The sequence below is a fragment of the Camelina sativa genome, chromosome 5 (genome assembly GCF_000633955.1).
Source record: "Camelina sativa cultivar DH55 chromosome 5, Cs, whole genome shotgun sequence".
NCBI classification, from domain to species: domain Eukaryota; kingdom Viridiplantae; phylum Streptophyta; class Magnoliopsida; order Brassicales; family Brassicaceae; genus Camelina; species Camelina sativa.
This window is the reverse complement of record NC_025689.1, coordinates 2,188,025-2,207,470: the sequence shown is the minus strand read 5'-3', so window position 1 is coordinate 2,207,470 and position 19,446 is coordinate 2,188,025. Positions and strand designations below refer to the sequence as shown.

The window sequence follows — 19,446 nt, the reverse complement described above, 5'->3', positions numbered from 1 at the left end:
TTTTTTTTTTTTTTTTTTTTGTTCTTGGACAAACACATGATTTCATTCATTCAAACCAAATCAAAGTACAAAAAAATGGAGATCCAAAGATACCAAAGTTTAAAAAGTTACAAAGGAAGTTATCCTCTAATACTATAAACCAAAAGATAATGGAGATATATGAATCAATCATATATCTCCTCACTAAACCAAGTACTAGGTCGATTCTTTCCAAAGTAAACCTCTTTTGTAACCGGGAAGGCTGAACAAGATTATTTGATTTTAGTAAGGGAGTAAAACAAAAAAAAATTTGAAATTGTTTACAAACATAATACAAATCAGATTACGAACAGTGTTATGACATATTGAATGTATATGTTTGTAGGGAAATTACTTCTTGATCTAAAATCCGGATTACAACAGTCTTTCCTGTTTCTTTATTGCATAAATTTTGCGTGTCTGTCCTTAAACCAATAGAGAAAGACATCCTAAAAGGCTAAAACCTTAATCTTTTGTAGTTGGGAGATATCAGTAAGAGACATAAGAAAGGATCGGAAGTCTCTTGCTCTATAATGGTGTTCGAGCGAATCCATAAATATTCTATTTTTGTATTTCAAAAGCAAGATATTTATTTTTTGCGTTTTGGTTTGATTTTGATAATTTTACCATTTCAGTAAATGTTAGAATATATGGTAACTATGATAAATTTTGTAACTTTTTTTTTGTTTTTGTTTTCTAATTTTCTTGCCAAAGTAAGTAAGAAAAAACAATGTAAGTTAGAAATGATATATTTGACACATGTTTTCTAAACTATAATAATAATAAAACATAAATGGTAGTAACATTTGTAAAAGTTGACAAATAAAAGACTGAAAGTTACAATATACAAAGAAAAGTACTACTAAAATACTATATATATATATATATATATATTTTAATATTAATTATGTTGATATATATCATACAAATTAGCTTAAAAATATATCTAATTGTTAGCATAAAAGTATTATAGTCTTAAAATCTAAAATTAAAATTTACCAAAGAATCACTAACTTTTCTGAAATCATTAAATGTGTTGGATACTATAGAGGATTAATAATTTACTATGTTACAAACTCTTAATAGTTAAATATGATTATTGATGTGGTAGAATGTGACTGTACACACTTTTCATATAAATAATTAATTTGTTTCCCAAAAAAAATATAAACAATTAATTTAATTCTATCAGCAAGTATGCAACATCTGTTGATAATAATGATAAATTTTGCAAGATATGACAAATTTTGCAAGATATGACAAATAAGTATTTTATTAGATACTCAACCATATATATATATATATATCCTCTCATAATATTAAAAATTTCTATTTTTTTTTTTGTCAATCATTAAAAATTTCTATTTATTATTCCAAATCTCTCTATATAAGAGATGATGGGTTAGCCTAGTTTATAGCAAAGCTATAGAGGAGGTTTCAGACATCAAACGAAATCCAACATGGCGAAAGCACAAATATGTATTTGTTTCATCATCTTCTTATCCCTTTGGTCAGGTAATCATAACTAATCATCATGTGTGATTAATATAATTACAATATATATCAATCAATCTATATACATCGATTGTAGCGATGCATACGGACGTTAGTAGATCATTTGAAAATCACAATTTCATTGTAAGATTTTCCAAGTTCTGTAATAATATTTCGTTTTTGTGTTTTGTTCATGTTTTTTTTTTTCACTGACCGAAGGAAATTTCATGGAAGTCAAGGCACATGTAAGTACTTAGATTACTCATAACTGCAGTCAAGTCATAAAATTGCTTCTTCTTTTTTAATAATTAATGGTCTTTGAGTTTGTTCTTTGTTACAGAGCTCCGGAAGTTGGTGTATTGCTAAACCTTCTACGTCTTATGATCAACTTCAAGAAAACATAAAATTCGCTTGTTCGAAAATCGATTGTAAGATCATATCGAACGGAGGTGCATGTTTTTCTCCAGATAGTCTCATCAGTCGTGCTTCTGTTGTCATGAATCTTTACTACCAAACTAAAGGAAGACGGTATGAGAACTGCAATTTCGGAGGCTCTGGTCTCATTGGCGTAACTGATCCTAGTGAGTTTCCTTTTTTTATATATTTTTTTTTTGCTAACTTTAATTTGTTTAGTCTAAACTTAAATCAATTCTTTTTCTTATTTACAGGCTACGGAAATTGCATTTATAAATTTCGTAAGTAAACATATGAATTATGAAGCTTCGACTTTGTTGCAAGAAGATAGAAGACCGTACCTGAAATTTTATATTTATTTGAAGTTGTGATCTTTCAAGAATTAATAAATGTTTGATCTTGATATGTGTATGTCATTATCAAAATAATAAAATATAATAATTTTATCAACACTTCATCTAGCTCAGTATTAATAAAAATATAATACCAATAATCTTATATATATTTGATTTAGTTATGCTACATAAATACGTACATACCATTCGTTAGATGTGAATTTTCTTGCCAAGCGAAACCTAATTAACACATTCATACACTTATTATTAGATCACATACACGAGCAAATGTGAGTATGTGACAGCATGTGAAGACGAGTTTTTTTTTTTAGTGGGAAGAAGATTTGACGATTTGTCTTGTCACTTTAGCTGAAAATCTTGTAGTATTTTAATATTGTGGCTTAAATTGTATTCCAAGGGACTTATCCATCTTTTTTTAATCACAAATTAGTAAAATCGTTTTCCCGAGCAAGTAATCAAATATAATGGAACTGCCGGAGTTCTATATCTCCTCACTAAACCAAGAACTAGGTCGATTCTTTTCAATGAAGATCGCATTCTCAAATAGGAAAAGCTGAAACTACACTATTTCAATAGAGGATTAAAACACAACATTTTGAAATTAATTGTTTTTACAAAGATCTGTAAAAGTTGGCATAAACAATATGCAAAGAAACTATAGTACTTAGACTATCCTCATCGGTGGATTTATGTTGTTTCTTAGTTCATTTCTTAGGTGTAGATAATATTAATTATTCAGACATAAGTTAAGAAATGCAAGATTCGTTTCTAATTTTAGGATTGCAAGAAACGTCTCTTGCTGGACAGGTGTCACAAAATCAGTGGGTCGAGTCTTAATTGGGACAAAGGGGTTTTTTTTTTTTTTTTATCTCTCTTTCACTTTCCTTTTCTCTCTTTTATCTCTCTCTCTCTCGAGACTTTTCGCGATTTGTTTTGATTCTCTTCTTCGATTCCGAAAAACTGATTGCTTCTCTTCCAGTTGATTCCCACGGCTGATTGTCCATGGATTCGGCCGCGATTTGGTTCCGGTGAAGAAGGAGGCATGTGATTCCGGTGGAGATCGATCCGTCGAAACCCTAATATTTGGGGAAGATTCAAGCAGTTCGATTTCAGGTAATTGTTCTTGCATGTCTAGTAATTGTTGTTTGTTTATTTGAAAAATGTCTCAATTTTAATTTAATTATGTCTTTTGTTTGTATGCCGGTTTCATTTGCGTTTCATCAATTGGTTGTTTTGTATGTTTATAAATCATGGATATAGGATTCGTTTTTGTTGAAATTTCATGGTTTTTGAGTCCATATAAGAGTCCCAGTTGATCTATGTAACAACTTCTGTCGCTAATTAAACGAAAGAAGAAGAAAGATTTATTCTTCATATATTCTCTTCGTATCAGTGCGATTAATCCTCCCGATGTTGCTATTGTATTTCCCATGGATGGGTTTCATTTGTATCGTTCGCAACTTGATGCTATGGAGGTTGAGCTTTATTTGATTTTGAATAGTTCTCTCTCTCTCTCTCTTGCTCTTTGTTTTTAACCAGACTTTTTGAATGTCTCTCTAGGATCCCAAAGAAGCCCATGCGAGAAGAGGAGGTGAGATCTGTTAAGAGTTATCTTCTACGTAAGGTTTCAAAGTGTTCAAAATTGGTTTGACCCCTTTATCCATTAACCAGCTCCATGGACTTTTGATCCTGCACTATTGCTTAACTGTTTAAAGAAGCTGAGAAACGAGGTAAAGAGATTGTTACAAGATTTTTTGTTGACCTTAGGGTCTTGGAGTTACAACACTTGCATTAGACTCTGATTAGTTTTCAAGCTGTTCAGGGATCAGTTTATGTACCATCATTTGATCATGGAGTTGGAGATCCAGTTGAAGATGATATCTTTGTTAGCCTCCAGTAAGTAGCTTCCCGAACCGGTTGAATCCTAATTCAATAGTATCATACAGTGTTCAAGAAAGCGGTCTAGGCGGCCGCCTAGACGCCGTCTAGACGCTAGGCGCTCAGCAGACGCCTAGATGACCGCCTAAACCGCTTAAAATTACATTAATTTAATTTTAATATTTATTTTTGATTTTTAACTCTATATATATTTAAATTATCAAGTTTTATATATGCATACGTAATTATAAATGTTTATATGTTGTTCATATAACTTAAATAAATGTATTTTCTTAATTTTGTTTACAATTTATAATTTTTTTATTTTTCTAACATATAGTTATACATAATTTTATATATATAATGTTTTATGTTGTAAACGCCTAAACCGCTTAAAAACCGTCTAGGCCCTGATTAGGCGTTCTAGGTGCTAAATGCTGGATCACCGCCCAGATACCGCCTAACGCTTTCTTGAACACTGGTATCATATAATGGTTTTATGTACCTCTTCCCGAGACAATCAGTCTTCTCTATCTCCTCTTTTTACAGGCATAAAGTGGTAATTGTAGAAGGAAACTACATCTTGTTAGAAGAAGGATCTTGGAAAGACATCTCGGATATGTTTGATGATAAGTGGTAAAATTAATCAAAAGTGTTTTTACTTAATTTTTTTATCTCAATATTACCAATTACAATATCTTCCATCTTCATTTGAAAGGTTCATCGATGTCAATCTAGATACAGCAATGCAACGAGTTGAAAACCGGCATGTCTCAACTGGTATGTAGTACTAAGTCCTTTTCAATGACCTTAGAGAATCAGTTTTCAATTAATGAAAGAACAACCAGAAACAGTAGCAATGTGTAATCAATCAACTGTGTAATCAGAAACCAGAAACACTAGTAGTCCGTGTTTATTTTTTGAGTTTTGTTGTTCATAATCAATCAACAATTGTTGTTTCATAGTCGGATTGAGTTGGTTGTTGGTTGTTGTGTCTTTAATGGATATCTTTACACAGTTGGTATTAGTTAAGACTCATGTACTTGTAGTTATGCTTTAATGGATGTCATGTCTTTACATAGTTACTAAAACCATTTCTTGTTTCTTGTTTTGTGAGTTTCTTTTAGTTGAGCTCAAACAAGTCACACTTAAGGCGACAAGGAAACAACATTTCAACCAACCGAAAGAGGTAAATATACACCTAATTGGTTTATATTTAAATTGATTGCTTTGTTGAGTCGGTAGTATCTATTTTGGGATAGTGAGTTATAGCATGACTGTTTATTTTTGCTCCTATGTGTACTTCTTTGTGACTAGGTAGTAATTATTCTTAATTGGTGGTTGTTCTTTCATTAATGGAAGTGACTAGGTTGTGTATTCATTGTGTGTTTGGTCTTACTGCAGAAGATCCTTATTTCCGACAAAGAAGAGACGCCACAGGAAGGCTTGGTCTTTCTCCGATCCAAAAATGTACTGCAGCAATTAGGCTACTAGCATATGGTGGCGGGTGTGATACGGTGGACGAATATGTCCGACTTGGTGAAACAACTGCTCGAAAATGTTTGCAACATTTTGTCAGTGGAGTTGTCAATTTCTTTGGCGATGAATATCTAAGAAGACCCACACCAGAGGATCTTCAGAGATTACTATATGTTGCAGAAGAACGTGGATTTCCCGGGATGGTTGGAAGCATCGACTGTATGCATTGGGTTTGGAAGAATTGCCCAACAGCTTGGAAAGGCATGTATACACGAGGATCCGGCAAACCAACAATTGTTTTAGAGGCGGTCGCGTCATATGATCTCTGGATATGGCACGCGTTTTTTGGGTCTCCAGGTACTTTTAACGATATCAATGTTCTTGATCGATCTCCTGTCTTTGATGATATACTTTATGGTCAAGCTCCACAAGTTACTTACTACGTTAACGGCAGAGAGTACAATTTGACTTACTATCTGACAGACGGTATTTATCCAAAATGGCCAACGTTTATTCAATCCATACCACTACCACAGACTCCAAAAGCATCTTTATTTGCTGACCGCCAAGAAAGCTACCGAAAAGATGTTGAGCGTGCGTTCGGTGTCCTACAAGCTAGATTCGCGGTCATTAAAAATCCATGTCTTTTATGGGATAAAGACCAAGTGGGATTGATTATGAGGGCGTGTATCATACTCCACAATATGATTGTCGAAAATGAACGAGATGGATACAGTCAAGCTGAGGTTTCTGATTTCCCACAAGCAGAGGGTGTGGATCTTTCATATTCTATCAATATGAATTCAAATATTAGCAACGTGCTGAATGGTCAAATAATAATCCGTGATAGAGAAGTGCATGACCAATTGAAACTTGATTTAGTTGAACATTTGTGGACTAAATTTGGATATTAAATGTTTCATGTTTTAATTAAATATGTTTCTATGTTTTATTTCATGGTGTATTTTATGTTTTTGTTTTTTAATGTTTTGTGTTTTAATTTTAAATGTTGTATGTTATTTTATATTTTTATTAATAAAATATGTTTCTATGATATATAAAATAATTTCGAATCTTTTAAGATATTAATTATTATTTTACTATATTTATTATTAAGAAACCCTTAAATTTGGTTCTACCAATAATCAACAAAATTTTTCTTAACTCTTAGCAAAGTTTCTTCTCTTTTTTTTATTATTAAAAATGCCTTAAGAAACAACTAAGAAACTAAACCAATGAGGATAGTCTTACTATGTAGTACTTACTATATAGACATTAATATTAATTATGCTGGGATATATATCATACAATTAGCTTAAAATATAATATATAATTGTTGGCATAAGCTATTAATTATAGTCATAAACAAATCTTAAAATTACCAAAAAATCACAAACTTTATCTGTATATATAATTGTTTTAGAGATGATTGAAAATTTACTATAAAACAATATATTATTTTAATTTTCTGTTTATATAATATTAATTCACACTTTAAATTTAATAATTATATATATTATTCCAAATCTCTCTATATATAAGAGATGGGTAATGGGGGTTAACCTATAGTTTTAAAACAAAGTTGTAGAGGAGGTTTCAGACGTCAAACAAAATCAAACATGGCTAAAGCACAAATATGTATTTGTTTCATCGTCTTCTTATCTCTTTGGTCAGGTAATCACAACTAATCATCATGTGTGATTAATATACAATTACTATATCGATCAATCTATATACATACGGACCGGACGTTACAGATCATTTCAAAATCTTAATTTCGTAAGATATTCCAAAATCTGTAATAATTTTTGTGTTTTTTCTTTTTAATGTTTTTCTTACAAAAGGAAATTTCATGGAAGTCAAGGCAGATGTAAGTAATTAGATTACTCATAATTAAGTGAAAACAGACAAGTTATATATATTTTTTTTGTATAATGCTCTTTGAGTTTGATCTTTTGTTACAGAGCCCCAGACAATGGTGTGTTGCTAAACCTTCTACGGCTACCAATAAACTTCAACAAAACATAGACTACGCGTGTTCGAAAGTCGATTGTAAGATTATATCGGAAGGAGGTGCATGTTATTCTCCAAATAGTCTCATTAGTGCTGCTTCTGTTGCCATGAATCTTTACTACCAAACTCTAGGAAGAAATTTCTGGAACTGCCAATTCGAAGGCTCTGGTTTCATTAGCGTAACTGATCCTAGTGAGTTTCCTTTTTATCTTTTTTTTTTTATATATTAGTGTTTGGTTCCAGTTAGATAGCGTAACTGATCTAACTTTTGTTTGGTCTGATCTCAAATGAACTTTTTCTTATTTACAGGCTACGGAAATTGCATTTATAAATTTCATACGTAAACATATGAAGCTTCGACTTTGTTGCAAGAAGATAGAGGACCAGACTTGAAATTCTGCAGTTAATAATTATTTGAAGTTTTGATGTTTCGATTTTTCAAATTTCAACAGCTAAATGTTTGAGTCTAAATGTCATTGTCAAAGCAATAAAATATAATTTTATCGATACTTCATCTAACTCTGCATTAACTTATAAATATAATACCAATTAATAAACTTAACTATATTTGATTTGGTTATGCAGTGCTACATAAATAAATACATAAACGTTAGATGTGAATTCTTTAATGTTTTTGCCTAAATAGATATAAAGTAATACTATAGTTTTATATTCTTACCAGCAAAACCTAACAGGCTAACACATATATTACACACATTCAAAAGTTTTCTACGGTTATCATAAAAGTCTTAACTATGTTCTTTTTAGTAAACCATATGACATAAAGTAATGTTGTTGTGGTTTTATGAGATAGAAAAAAAAAGAGATATAGAGTACAAGAAATATGGCTATAGATCACCTAATTTTATTAATTATCAGCTGAGGTCAATTATATATCAGCATCATATCAACCAAAGATAATCTATGTTGGGTATCCCCTTATACATAAGAATATATGATGGTATCATTATCATATATAGGTAGGGTTAGGTTAGGTCTTAATGATGAAAAATTAATAATTAAATCACACACACGAGCAAATGTGACCAGCATACGAAGACGGGTTATTAGTGGGAATGAATATGGGAAGAAGTCTTGTCTTGTCACTTAGTTGAAATATTTTATGCTAATATTCTTGCTTTGAATTGTATTCCAAAGTTAAAATAAAATTAAATGTGTTTTTAACACCCAATTAGTAAATCATGTTTTCCAAGTCCGTGGACTTTTTATATGTAATTTGGTACATTTGATTCGCATGTCTAGACCAATAACTAGCGAGGAGGACGAGTCTGGTTGAGAAGAAACCTTATCCCGCCCCATAACATGAAACAACACTAGTACAGCCACGCTGCCTCGGCTCCAAATAAGTTCAAATACTCCTCCACTTTTAACCCCAACATGTCCAAGAGGAGAACAGTGATTGGTCCATGTCACGTGAACTAACACATTTGGCAAGTACTGCACAAATTAATGACGGCAAAAAAGTGAGACGACCACACGCGAGATGTGAGCGCGTAAGTCATGAGAGACAACAAAGAGAATCAACCTCGTCTATGAAAATTTCATCAGATTCTGTCGATACCAAACAAAAAAAAACTCATACTAATAGTATTTTTGTTGGTCGTTTACAAAAATTTTAAAAGCGACTGTCGTAATTATGATTTGTATATTATACACCAGATAAAATAAACAACAAATCAGAATGGCTCACTCCACTAAACCTAAAATATATATTAAAAATTCAATAAAAATATATATACTCGTTGGGCGAGGGGACAGGAACAAATATACTTAACAAACGATAATAATGGGCATAGTTCTTCTTTGAGACCTGCTTCTGCTTTTCTTTCTGTTGCTGTCTTTGATTATAATAGGAAAGCTTTATGTTTCTTTAATTATGCAACTATGACGTCTTTATTTTCTTTAAAATTTTTACAAAAGGTAGCTTAAAATAAATTTAGACAATTCATGTTGCATTTCTTCAGTTATAATCTTTATTAGCTAGAAAAAACATTCAATAATTATTTTCATGGTAACACTGAGAAGTACAGTTCGACATCACATCCTATCAACTAAAGAAATGGTTAAAAATAAGTAATCACAAAAAAAAAGTTAAATCAGTTGTTGTCTACGTTTGGAGATGAAAAGTTATCAAGAAGTCTCCCTATAAAACACTATTTATGATATACTAATCTAACATATTAAGTCCACTAAGAAAATCGTGTTACCGTTGTTTGGTTAGGAATGAGTTTTGTGGTTAGTGAAAAAAGCCAACATTGAGTGATAAAGTGAACAACTCTTTCTCTCTCTTCATGATGGTAAAATCGATTTGATTAAATCCAAAAAGGTAGTAAGAGAAAAAAAAACAGCAAGGAAGGAAAAAAGTTTCAAAATTTACCAACTAGACCCAGATCCAAAGTTGCAGACTTTTCAACCATTTTCAAAGTAATTTACCCACACACACACACACTACTAAAAAGGATTAGTATTTAGAAGACTAATTAATGTTTTCTTAAAATACTATTTCTTTACTGTGCGTTAGAAAGATATGAGAGCTGAGAGAGGAAGCAAGCAGAGGAGAGGATAGACAAAAGAGAATAGGGAAATTTACCAGACAAGAGTTCTTTCTTCTCTGCCCTTTGCTTCTTTCTCTCTCTCTCTCTCTCTCTTTCCTAGTTTCTTTTGAGAAGATTTAGAATCGAGGTAAGTAATTCTTGTTGCTTAGTGATGATTATACGCAAGGTAGTTCTGTTTCTTGATTTTATAGTTTTCACTTTTTGGTTTTCTGGGTTGTTTCAAAAGATCTGTCTTTTCTTGTTCTGTGTGTTTACTTTGATGTCTCTACTCTTGTTGGGATGTGAAACAAAACACATGATACTTGAGGGGAGAGAGAGAGAGAGAACTCACTTGTGACTTGTTTTTGTTCTCTGAGTTAAATTCTCTTAAGCAAAATTGAAACTTTTTTTAGTTTAATGATATTATTCTGCATATTAAATTTTGAGAATTTCACAACTTGAAAGCTGTCTTCTTTGTCTCTGTGTGTCTCTCTCACACTCTCTTTTGTTGCAATAGAGCAAGCAAGTTTTGTGTTGATTTAGTTAGTTCACCTAATCTGAAGAGTTGAGCTAAGATTTGTCAAAAAGTTAAAACTTCCTTTTCATGGAAGCTCAACAAACTCAAAAACACCTCTCTCTCTCTCTTTCCTTCTCTTTGGCAGTTTCTGTATTTGAGTTTCTTTGGATCTGCCTTTGATTTTCTTTCAGTTGTCTTTTAACTGCAGTTTCTTTTGGATCATGCAGGTAAGAGTTTTTTTTTGGGACTACAGAGCAATCATGCTAACTTGCGTCTTTTCCCAAAATCTTATCCATCTATCTCAGTAAGAAATGCTTCTGATGAGTAATACACTGTTGTAGTGGTCTTAAAACTCTCCATGCATAGATCTTTAAAACAAAGGTTGTGTTCTGCTGTTGAATTGTGTTGACAGATAAGGAAAGTAATGTTGGAAAAATGGTGAAGAAAGGAAGTTGGTTTTCTGCAATCAAAAGGGTTTTTACTCCACATTCCAAAGAGAAGCTTGGCAATGTAAGCTTGTTTTACTCTAAAAGAAACGTTTACTTTAAGCTTGCAAAGATGTTGGATTTTAAGGAGTTTTTTGATGAGTTACTTTTGTCTCTTGGTGACCATTTTACTTGCAACAGGAAACAGAGATAAAGAGTGGAAAAGAAAAAAGGAAGAAAGGTTTTGGGAAGCGAGAGCCTAGTAGTATTGAAAAGATCTTGGGCGAGGCTGCGAGAGATCATAATCTTGTTTTCAGGCCTCCTACTCCTGACAGACCAAATCCATTCTCAGTCTCTCCTCCTCCTCCTCTGAGGCCTGCTTCTCCTCGGGTTCCTTCTCCAAGACCAACTTCTCCAAGAGTTGCCTCACCACGAGCCGCTGCGCCAAAGCCTCCTTCTCCTAGAGCTGAAGTTCCAAGATCCCTTTCGCCAAAGCCTTCTTCTTCTTCTTCCAGAGCCGACCTTCCAAGATCCCTTTCGCCAAAGCCCTCTGATCGATCAAAGCCAGCATCAGCCTCTGCCAATGCTCCTCCTCTAAGGCCTGCTTCTACTCGAGTACCTTCTCAGAGAATTACTCCTCCAAGTGTTCCTTCTCCAAGAACAAGTTCACCAAGAGGTGCCTCCCCACAAGCCGTCTCTTCAAAGTCACCTTCTCCAAGAGTAGAGCCACCACCAACATTGGACACTCCGAGACCTCCTTCGCCAAAGCCTCCTTCCCCAAGAGCAGACCCACCAAGATTGGATGTTCCAAGACCTACCACGCCTAGGCCTCCTTCTCCAAGAGCAGAAGCACCAAGATTTGATGCTCCACGACCCACTACGCCTAAGCCACCTTCTCCAAGAGCAGAGCCACCAAGATTAGAAGCTCCAAGACCCACTACGCCTAAGCCACCATCTCCAAGAGCAGACCCACCAAGATTAGATGCTCCAAGACCCACTACGCCTAAGCTCCCTTCTCCAAGAGCGGTTTCGCCTAGAGCTGTTCAGCGACGAGAGATTGTTTATAGACCAGAGCCAACACTTTCGGTTCAACATGCTTCTGCAACAAAGATTCAAGGAGCTTTCAGAGGTTTCATGGTACGTATACTGTATACACATTTTTAAGTTTCTGTTTCAAGATTTGCACATTACACTAGCCTCTATGTCCGAGACAAGGAAGTTACTGACTTGAGAGTGAAACAGGCAAGGAAGAGTTTCAGAGCTCTCAAAGGTCTAGTCAGGCTTCAAGGGGTGGTGAGAGGATACAGTGTGAAGCGGCAGACGATAAATGCAATGAAGTACATGCAGCAAGTGGTCCGTGTTCAATCCCAAATCCAGTCACGTCGCATCAAAGTGTTGGAAAACAAAGCTCAGGTTGAGAAAGATGAAGCCAAATGGGCTGCAACTGAAGCTGGTAATGATAATTGGGATGACAGTGTGCTGACAAAAGAGGAAAGGGATGCAAGATCACTGAGAAAAACTGAGGCTATCATCAAGAGAGAAAGATCCATGGCCTATGCATATTCTCGCAAGGTAATACTCAACTCCTTCCTTCCTCATGCCATCATCATGTTGATACAGTTTTTTGCTAACGTCTCTATCTCTGTGCAGTTGTGGAAAAACAGTCCCAAGTCTACTCAGGAGAATCGTTCTTCAGGTGGGTTCCCTCAATGGTGGAACTGGGCGGACCGGCAGAATCCTCTTGCTAGTCCTGCACCGAGCTATAGTCAACCAGTAAGAGATTTTAGGCTAACACCATCAAGACTGTGTCCAAGTCCTCTGTCTCAGTCAAGCAAAAAACACCATACAAGACTTGACAACCACTTTGACAGTTCAACACCTAGATCGTCCAGATCTACACTGCTCACTCCATCAAGACACACAGGGACATCAAGATACTCGAGAGGAAGACTAATAAGAGGTCAAGATTCTCCATTCAAGGATGATGACAGCCTCACAAGCTGCCCTCCATTCCCAAGTTACATGGCTCCAACAGTCTCTGCAAAGGCAAAAGTTAGACCAAACAGCAATCCAAAGGAGAGAGTGATGGGTACACCTGTCAGCGAGAAGAGGAGAATGTCGTATCCCCCTACACAACAGCAAGGTCTCGATACGTTTAGATGGAACAAAGGGTCATTGGTCATGAGCAACAGCAGCAGCCAAAGGAGTCCTGGTTCACCTGGAGGTGTGGTTCTTGAGAAACACAAGACACTTAAATCAGTAGGAAATTTGAGCATTGGTTCCTCTGCCTCGACAGTTGGGAGAAAGGAATTTAACAGATTTGTGTGATCTCTTTTGATTTGAACATTTTTTTCTTTCCTTATTTTGTTGCTTTTGCTTCACTTATGGTTGGTGGTGTTGATTTTGAGTGTTGTAACATAATAAAAAGGTAAAACATAAACAACAACAGAGGATTTGGTTTGAAGTAGAAGTTTTTAGAGTCATATGAGCATGAGAGTTGGTAATACAATTGAAGCAATTCAAAAGCGTAAAATGTCACCAAAGGTAGGATTCAAGACCTAAATCTGTTGGGTAGAAACTAGAACAAAACACAAAGTATCTTAAGACTAGATTCAGATAAAACGTATGATCAAGATCATCATCTTAAGACTAGATTCAGATAAAACGTATGATCAATACGACTTCTTCTTATACCCTGTGACAGAACCTCATCAGAGACTAAATCAAAATACATAGGGGAAACCAAACTGATGAGTATAGTTGTTTCTCTGATTAGATTTTAAATTTAATGTTTCAGAGACAACTTTCCAGTAAATTAAGATATTGGATTTGTTGACATATGTCGCCTGGTTTTATATAGAAAATATATAGAACTTATCATGTATGGGAATAATTCATTATCACCAATAAGAATAACCAATAATTCATTTGATTTTTTTTGGGATATTAGTTCTACAAGTATATTCTTTCTATATTATGAACATTATGATGTATCGTTTTTTTTCTTCAATTTTACTTGTCATATGTAGTGTATTCCTTATTTTGCTTTTATATTTGTATTCATTTTAAAATAAACAATTCACATGAAGTTATTATTTAAATATTTTCAATTTCTATTTACTTATTAAAATTATTCGAATCATGTATAATTTATCAGTATATAGTTAATTAACATATATTTTATATATATTCATATTACTTTATCAAAAACAAATTGTTTTAAACTTGTAAATATACATAAGTTAGGTTTTGATCTCATTTATATTAGTACAAGTGAATCATTTCCCATATGATTTCAATATATGACTTCATCAATCATTTCCGAGTATTTTTAGTTTTGGATCAAATATCATGGATAATATTTATTCTCATAATTGAATCTACATAATATAATAAATAATATGTTAATTTTTTTGCGTTTGTTGGATAGTATAAATCCTATTGAAGGAACTAAGAAAACTAAAAAACAATAATTGAGGGAAACATTTTCAAATTTTTGTACGAAAAAGTATATTTATGTGATATAAACTATTAAATAATCAATTTATTAAATAAGTTATTAAAATCTTTTAAAGTATATAATTACAAAATAACATTTCCTAGTATTAGAGAAAAAGAGATAAAAGTACTCCGGCAGTGACACTTGCTCCGACTTGGATGATAATCAAAAGGTAGTGGGTGAGCTGAAAAGCCTGCTTTGCAAAGGAGAGTTGGATCGTAAGAGCCTCATAGACACAATTATGGTAAGAATATATCGTGTTGGACATTTTATGTGACATTTGGACAATTATGGTACTAAGCAAAAAATATATTTCAGGATCAACTTGAGAGCATGACAGGAGAATGCCCCTCCTGGCTACGTTCGTAATGCGCTCGTGTGACAGGGTAAACCGGTTAATAACCTAGTTTGGGCTCTCTCATCTCTGGTTTAGTTAATTAGGATTTCTGGTGTAGTTATTTCATCTTAAATATTTTGAACAAGGCTGTGACTTTGTAGTGAACATATGTCATAAGGTATATTGGGTCTACTATTGTAAGATGTTGATGTGGAATATTATCTTCTGACCAAAACATAAAAAAGTAATTTTGCCTAACTAGTTTATTGGTTCTTCCATGGTTCATGGAGGTTTGGGATACCATTAAGTCTCTAAGTAGTTAATTAATTGGTTTCAGTCATTGACCCTGTAACTTGTAGCTCTCTGTTATAAGTCTTTGCAGGTCTTGACTATTTCATATGGTTTTTTGTGTGTCTACAGTCATTAGTTTAGTCTCTTAAAGATACAAATTGGTTAATTAACTGATGTCGAAGCATTGACTCTGCAACTTGTAGCAATCTTTCTAATTTTAGTTCTTTGTGGAGCTTGACTACTTCATGCGCTTTTTTTATGGCTTAGTTGACTTCCATCATGCTCTTCAGAATATAAACTAAGCTCCTAGTTTCTCAACTCATCGATGAAAGATGATGTCTCACAGAATCAACTTACGAGTAATTTTCTTGATCCTTGCTTTGTTCTGTTGTACTGAAAACTCCCATGGCAAGCTGGTTTGGGAGGGATCTGCCGGAATTTTCAAAGGTTCCAGGACGTTGACGCGCACCACGAAGCATGCATATGGTCAAGGATTCGATGACAAGCCATTCCTTTTCAAGAATTCCCTCACCGGTGCAATGACTGATTTCTCTTTCACCTTCTTTTTTGCTATTGCCCCTGAGCATAAGCACAAAGGCTCTCACGGTATGGCCTTCGTGATCTCTCCTACAAGAGGCATTCCTGATGCATCGGCAGATCAGTACCTTGGAATCTTCAATGAAGCAAATAACGGGAACAGCTCAAATCATATCGTCGCTGTGGAGCTGGACATAAACAAAGATGATGAATTCGACGACATTAATGATAACCATGTTGGTATCAACATAAATGGGATGAAGTCTATTGTATCTGCTCCAGCTGGTTATTATGATCAAGAAGGTCAATTTAGAAATCTTTCTTTGATTAGTGGAAATCTACTCCGAGTCACGATTTTGTATAGCCGGAAGGAGAAACAGCTTAATGTCACCTTATCATCGCCAGAGGAGTCTTATTACCCAAAGCAGCCACTTCTTTCGCTAAACCAGGATCTCTCACCGCATCTTTTGGAGAAAATGTATGTCGGCTTCTCAGCCTCGACGGGTTCGGTTAGGGCACTGCACTACATTTATATTTGGTATAGATTTACCACTCTGATTGTTCCAGAACTGGATTTTGGGATACCGACGTTTCCTCCATATCCCAAGCCAAAATCACTAGTAAATCGGATTCTTTGGGCGACTGGCTTGGCATTGGCTCTCTTTGTTGCAATGGTTGCATCAGCTTTTAGTTTCTTCTTATATAGGAGAAACCAAAAGGTTCAAGAGGTTTTAGAGGAGTGGGAGATTCAAAATGGACCACATAGGTTTGCTTACAAAGAACTGTTTAAAGCCACAAACGGTTTCAAACAACTTCTAGGCAAAGGAGGGTTTGGTCAGGTCTTTAAAGGCACACTACCAGGTTCAGCTGCAACAATTGCTGTTAAGCGGGTTTCTCATGGTTCGAGTCAAGGAATGAGAGAATTCTTGGCCGAGATAGCAACTATTGGTCGTCTTAGACACCCTAATCTAGTTAGGCTTCTTGGTTATTGCAGATACAAAGAAGAGCTCTATTTGGTTTATGACTTTATGCCCAATGGAAGCCTTGACAAGTACCTCTACGGCGGATCAGATCAAGAACAGATTTCTTGGACTCAACGTTTCAAGATTATCAAAGACGTTGCATCCGCACTTTCCTATCTCCATCACGAGTGGGTACAAGTCGTGATTCATCGAGACATCAAGCCAGCAAATGTCCTAATCGATGACAAGATGAATGCAAGTCTTGGAGATTTTGGATTGGCTAAGCTATATGATCAAGGGTATGATCCTCAAACCTCTAGAGTAGCTGGAACATTCGGGTATATGGCACCAGAGCTCATGAGAACCGGAAGACCAACCACGGGAACAGATGTGTATGCCTTTGGTGTGTTTATGCTTGAAGTTTCTTGTGGTAGAAAGCTGTTTGAGCCACGAGCAGAGCCTGAAGAGGTCGTTCTTGCGGATTGGGCGATTAATCGTTGGGAAAACGGCGATATTGTAGAGGCGGTGAATGAAAGTATCCGACCTGATCATGATAAGGGACAACTCGAGCTTGTTCTGAAGCTAGGAGTGTTATGTTCGCACCAAGCTAAAGAGGTTAGGCCGGATATGGCTATGGTGGTTAAGATATTGGACGAAGTTTCTGAGCTTCCGGATAATCTCCTGGACATTGTCAGAACCGAGAAGTTGGGAAAATGGTACGAGACGTACAAAAACGTGCTTGATACGGAGATTACAGAATCTGCAGGTAACTTGACGATTACGGAACCGATGACTTCCGTCGGACGGTAAAAAGAAATTGATTCTCGAGGTTTTTGATGAGAACTTCAACTGTACAACATGTGACGGTGTTTGCTTCATAAAATATCTTTGTGTTCATACTTAAACTTGGCGGTGTATTTATTATTATACATGACCAGAGAAGTGTGTGTTTCTCTTTGTTTTCTACTTATGTTTTCGGTTATTTTTATTTTTTTTGTGCTAATTGGCTTAATCGATATTGTTTGTTAACTCTTAACTAATGTGTTTTTGTTTCGTTAGAAAAGAAGAGCTTTGAGGAAGAAAAGAAAAACCAAAATGTGTGACTAATACTAGTATAAAATCTAAACTCTAACCATCTCATTTGTGAACCCAAACCGTATATAATTTCGTTCTACTTATAAAATCTAAACCCTAACCATCTTATTTGTGAACCCAAACCGACATATAATTTCGTTCTAATTGTGAAATCTAAACCCTAACATCTCATTTGTGAACCCAAACCGACATATTATTTTGTTCTACTTGTAAAATCAAAACTCTAACTATCTTATTTGTGAACCCAAACCGACATATAATTTCGTTCTAATTGTAAAATCTAAACCCTAAACACCTCATTTGTAAACCCAAACTGACATATAATTTCGTTTTAATTGTAAAATCTAAACCCTAACCACTTCATTTGTAAACCCACACCGACATAATTTTATTCTAAGTTTAAAAATCTAAACCAAGCCAATATTTAACTTTCCTTAATTAAAAGTATACAGAATTTGTTTCCTTAATTTGGTTTGTTTTTTAATTTAATTTTAATTTATTTTTGAAATAAAATATTAGATGGAAGATTCTGATTGGCTGAGAGAAGAGGGGGTGAACGTAAGTATTTTTCAATACTAGTATAGATTCATGCCAAACCCAATAATCATTTGTTTATTTAAAGAATTAATAAATCCATAATATGAAGTTACATAACGTTAATTTGGAGTTACATATATAACGTTTCCATCATTGTGCTATAATTTTGTTTTCTTTTACTGCGAAATTCAAAATCAAAACTAGACTAATAAATCCATAATATGCAGTTACATAACGTTAATTTTCTCAGAAGATAAAATGCGANGAAATTGATTCTCGAGGTTTTTGATGAGAACTTCAACTGTACAACATGTGACGGTGTTTGCTTCATAAAATATCTTTGTGTTCATACTTAAACTTGGCGGTGTATTTATTATTATACATGACCAGAGAAGTGTGTGTTTCTCTTTGTTTTCTACTTATGTTTTCGGTTATTTTTATTTTTTTTGTGCTAATTGGCTTAATCGATATTGTTTGTTAACTCTTAACTAATGTGTTTTTGTTTCGTTAGAAAAGAAGAGCTTTGAGGAAGAAAAGAAAAACCAAAATGTGTGACTAATACTAGTATAAAATCTAAACTCTAACCATCTCATTTGTGAACCCAAACCGTATATAATTTCGTTCTACTTATAAAATCTAAACCCTAACCATCTTATTTGTGAACCCAAACCGACATATAATTTCGTTCTAATTGTGAAATCTAAACCCTAACATCTCATTTGTGAACCCAAACCGACATATTATTTTGTTCTACTTGTAAAATCAAAACTCTAACTATCTTATTTGTGAACCCAAACCGACATATAATTTCGTTCTAATTGTAAAATCTAAACCCTAAACACCTCATTTGTAAACCCAAACTGACATATAATTTCGTTTTAATTGTAAAATCTAAAGCCTAACCACTTCATTTGTAAACCCACACCGACATAATTTTATTCTAAGTTTAAAAATCTAAACCAAGCCAATATTTAACTTTCCTTAATTAAAAGTATACAGAATTTGTTTCCTTAATTTGGTTTGTTTTTTAATTTAATTT

The 19,446-nt window shown here is 34.2% G+C and overlaps 6 protein-coding genes across 7 annotated transcripts; all 6 read left to right on the top strand.

Annotated features, from left to right (window-relative positions):
- On the top strand, positions 1,402 to 2,378 carry LOC104784975 (glucan endo-1,3-beta-glucosidase-like). Its single transcript, XM_010510087.2, has 4 exons — positions 1,402 to 1,533; positions 1,732 to 1,757; positions 1,853 to 2,093; positions 2,181 to 2,378. Exons 1-4 carry the CDS (start codon positions 1,479 to 1,481, stop codon positions 2,213 to 2,215), a joined length of 357 nt encoding a protein of 118 aa, XP_010508389.1. The 5' UTR covers positions 1,402 to 1,478; the 3' UTR covers positions 2,216 to 2,378.
- Positions 3,213 to 6,589, top strand: LOC104784973 (putative uridine kinase C227.14). The gene is made up of 9 exons (XM_010510085.2): positions 3,213 to 3,395; positions 3,676 to 3,757; positions 3,843 to 3,873; positions 3,954 to 4,012; positions 4,105 to 4,178; positions 4,710 to 4,796; positions 4,879 to 4,940; positions 5,288 to 5,349; positions 5,565 to 6,589. The coding sequence occupies exons 2-9, from the start codon at positions 3,713 to 3,715 to the stop codon at positions 5,652 to 5,654; spliced, it is 510 nt and encodes a 169-aa protein (XP_010508387.2). The 5' UTR covers positions 3,213 to 3,395; positions 3,676 to 3,712; the 3' UTR covers positions 5,655 to 6,589.
- Positions 5,834 to 6,591, top strand: LOC104784974. The gene is made up of 2 exons (XM_010510086.2): positions 5,834 to 5,996; positions 6,123 to 6,591. The coding sequence occupies exons 1-2, from the start codon at positions 5,840 to 5,842 to the stop codon at positions 6,551 to 6,553; spliced, it is 588 nt and encodes a 195-aa protein (XP_010508388.1). The 5' UTR covers positions 5,834 to 5,839; the 3' UTR covers positions 6,554 to 6,591.
- Positions 7,229 to 8,131, top strand: LOC104784972 (glucan endo-1,3-beta-glucosidase-like). The gene is made up of 4 exons (XM_010510084.2): positions 7,229 to 7,313; positions 7,484 to 7,509; positions 7,604 to 7,844; positions 7,962 to 8,131. Exons 1-4 carry the CDS (start codon positions 7,259 to 7,261, stop codon positions 7,994 to 7,996), a joined length of 357 nt encoding a protein of 118 aa, XP_010508386.1. The 5' UTR covers positions 7,229 to 7,258; the 3' UTR covers positions 7,997 to 8,131.
- LOC104784971 (protein IQ-DOMAIN 14-like) lies at positions 10,133 to 13,632 on the top strand. 2 transcript variants are annotated; one of them, XM_010510082.2, is made up of 6 exons: positions 10,133 to 10,355; positions 10,952 to 11,028; positions 11,137 to 11,234; positions 11,351 to 12,286; positions 12,392 to 12,721; positions 12,800 to 13,632. In XM_010510082.2, exons 3-6 carry the CDS (start codon positions 11,160 to 11,162, stop codon positions 13,475 to 13,477), a joined length of 2,019 nt encoding a protein of 672 aa, XP_010508384.1. In that variant the 5' UTR covers positions 10,133 to 10,355; positions 10,952 to 11,028; positions 11,137 to 11,159; the 3' UTR covers positions 13,478 to 13,632. The 2 variants fall into 2 exon arrangements, with proteins under 2 accessions (XP_010508384.1, XP_019101199.1); XM_019245654.1 differs by lacking the exon at positions 10,133 to 10,355 and having other exon boundaries at positions 10,705 to 11,028.
- LOC104788789 (probable L-type lectin-domain containing receptor kinase V.3) lies at positions 15,612 to 17,585 on the top strand. Its single transcript, XM_010514569.2, has one exon. It carries the CDS (start codon positions 15,612 to 15,614, stop codon positions 17,583 to 17,585), a length of 1,974 nt encoding a protein of 657 aa, XP_010512871.2.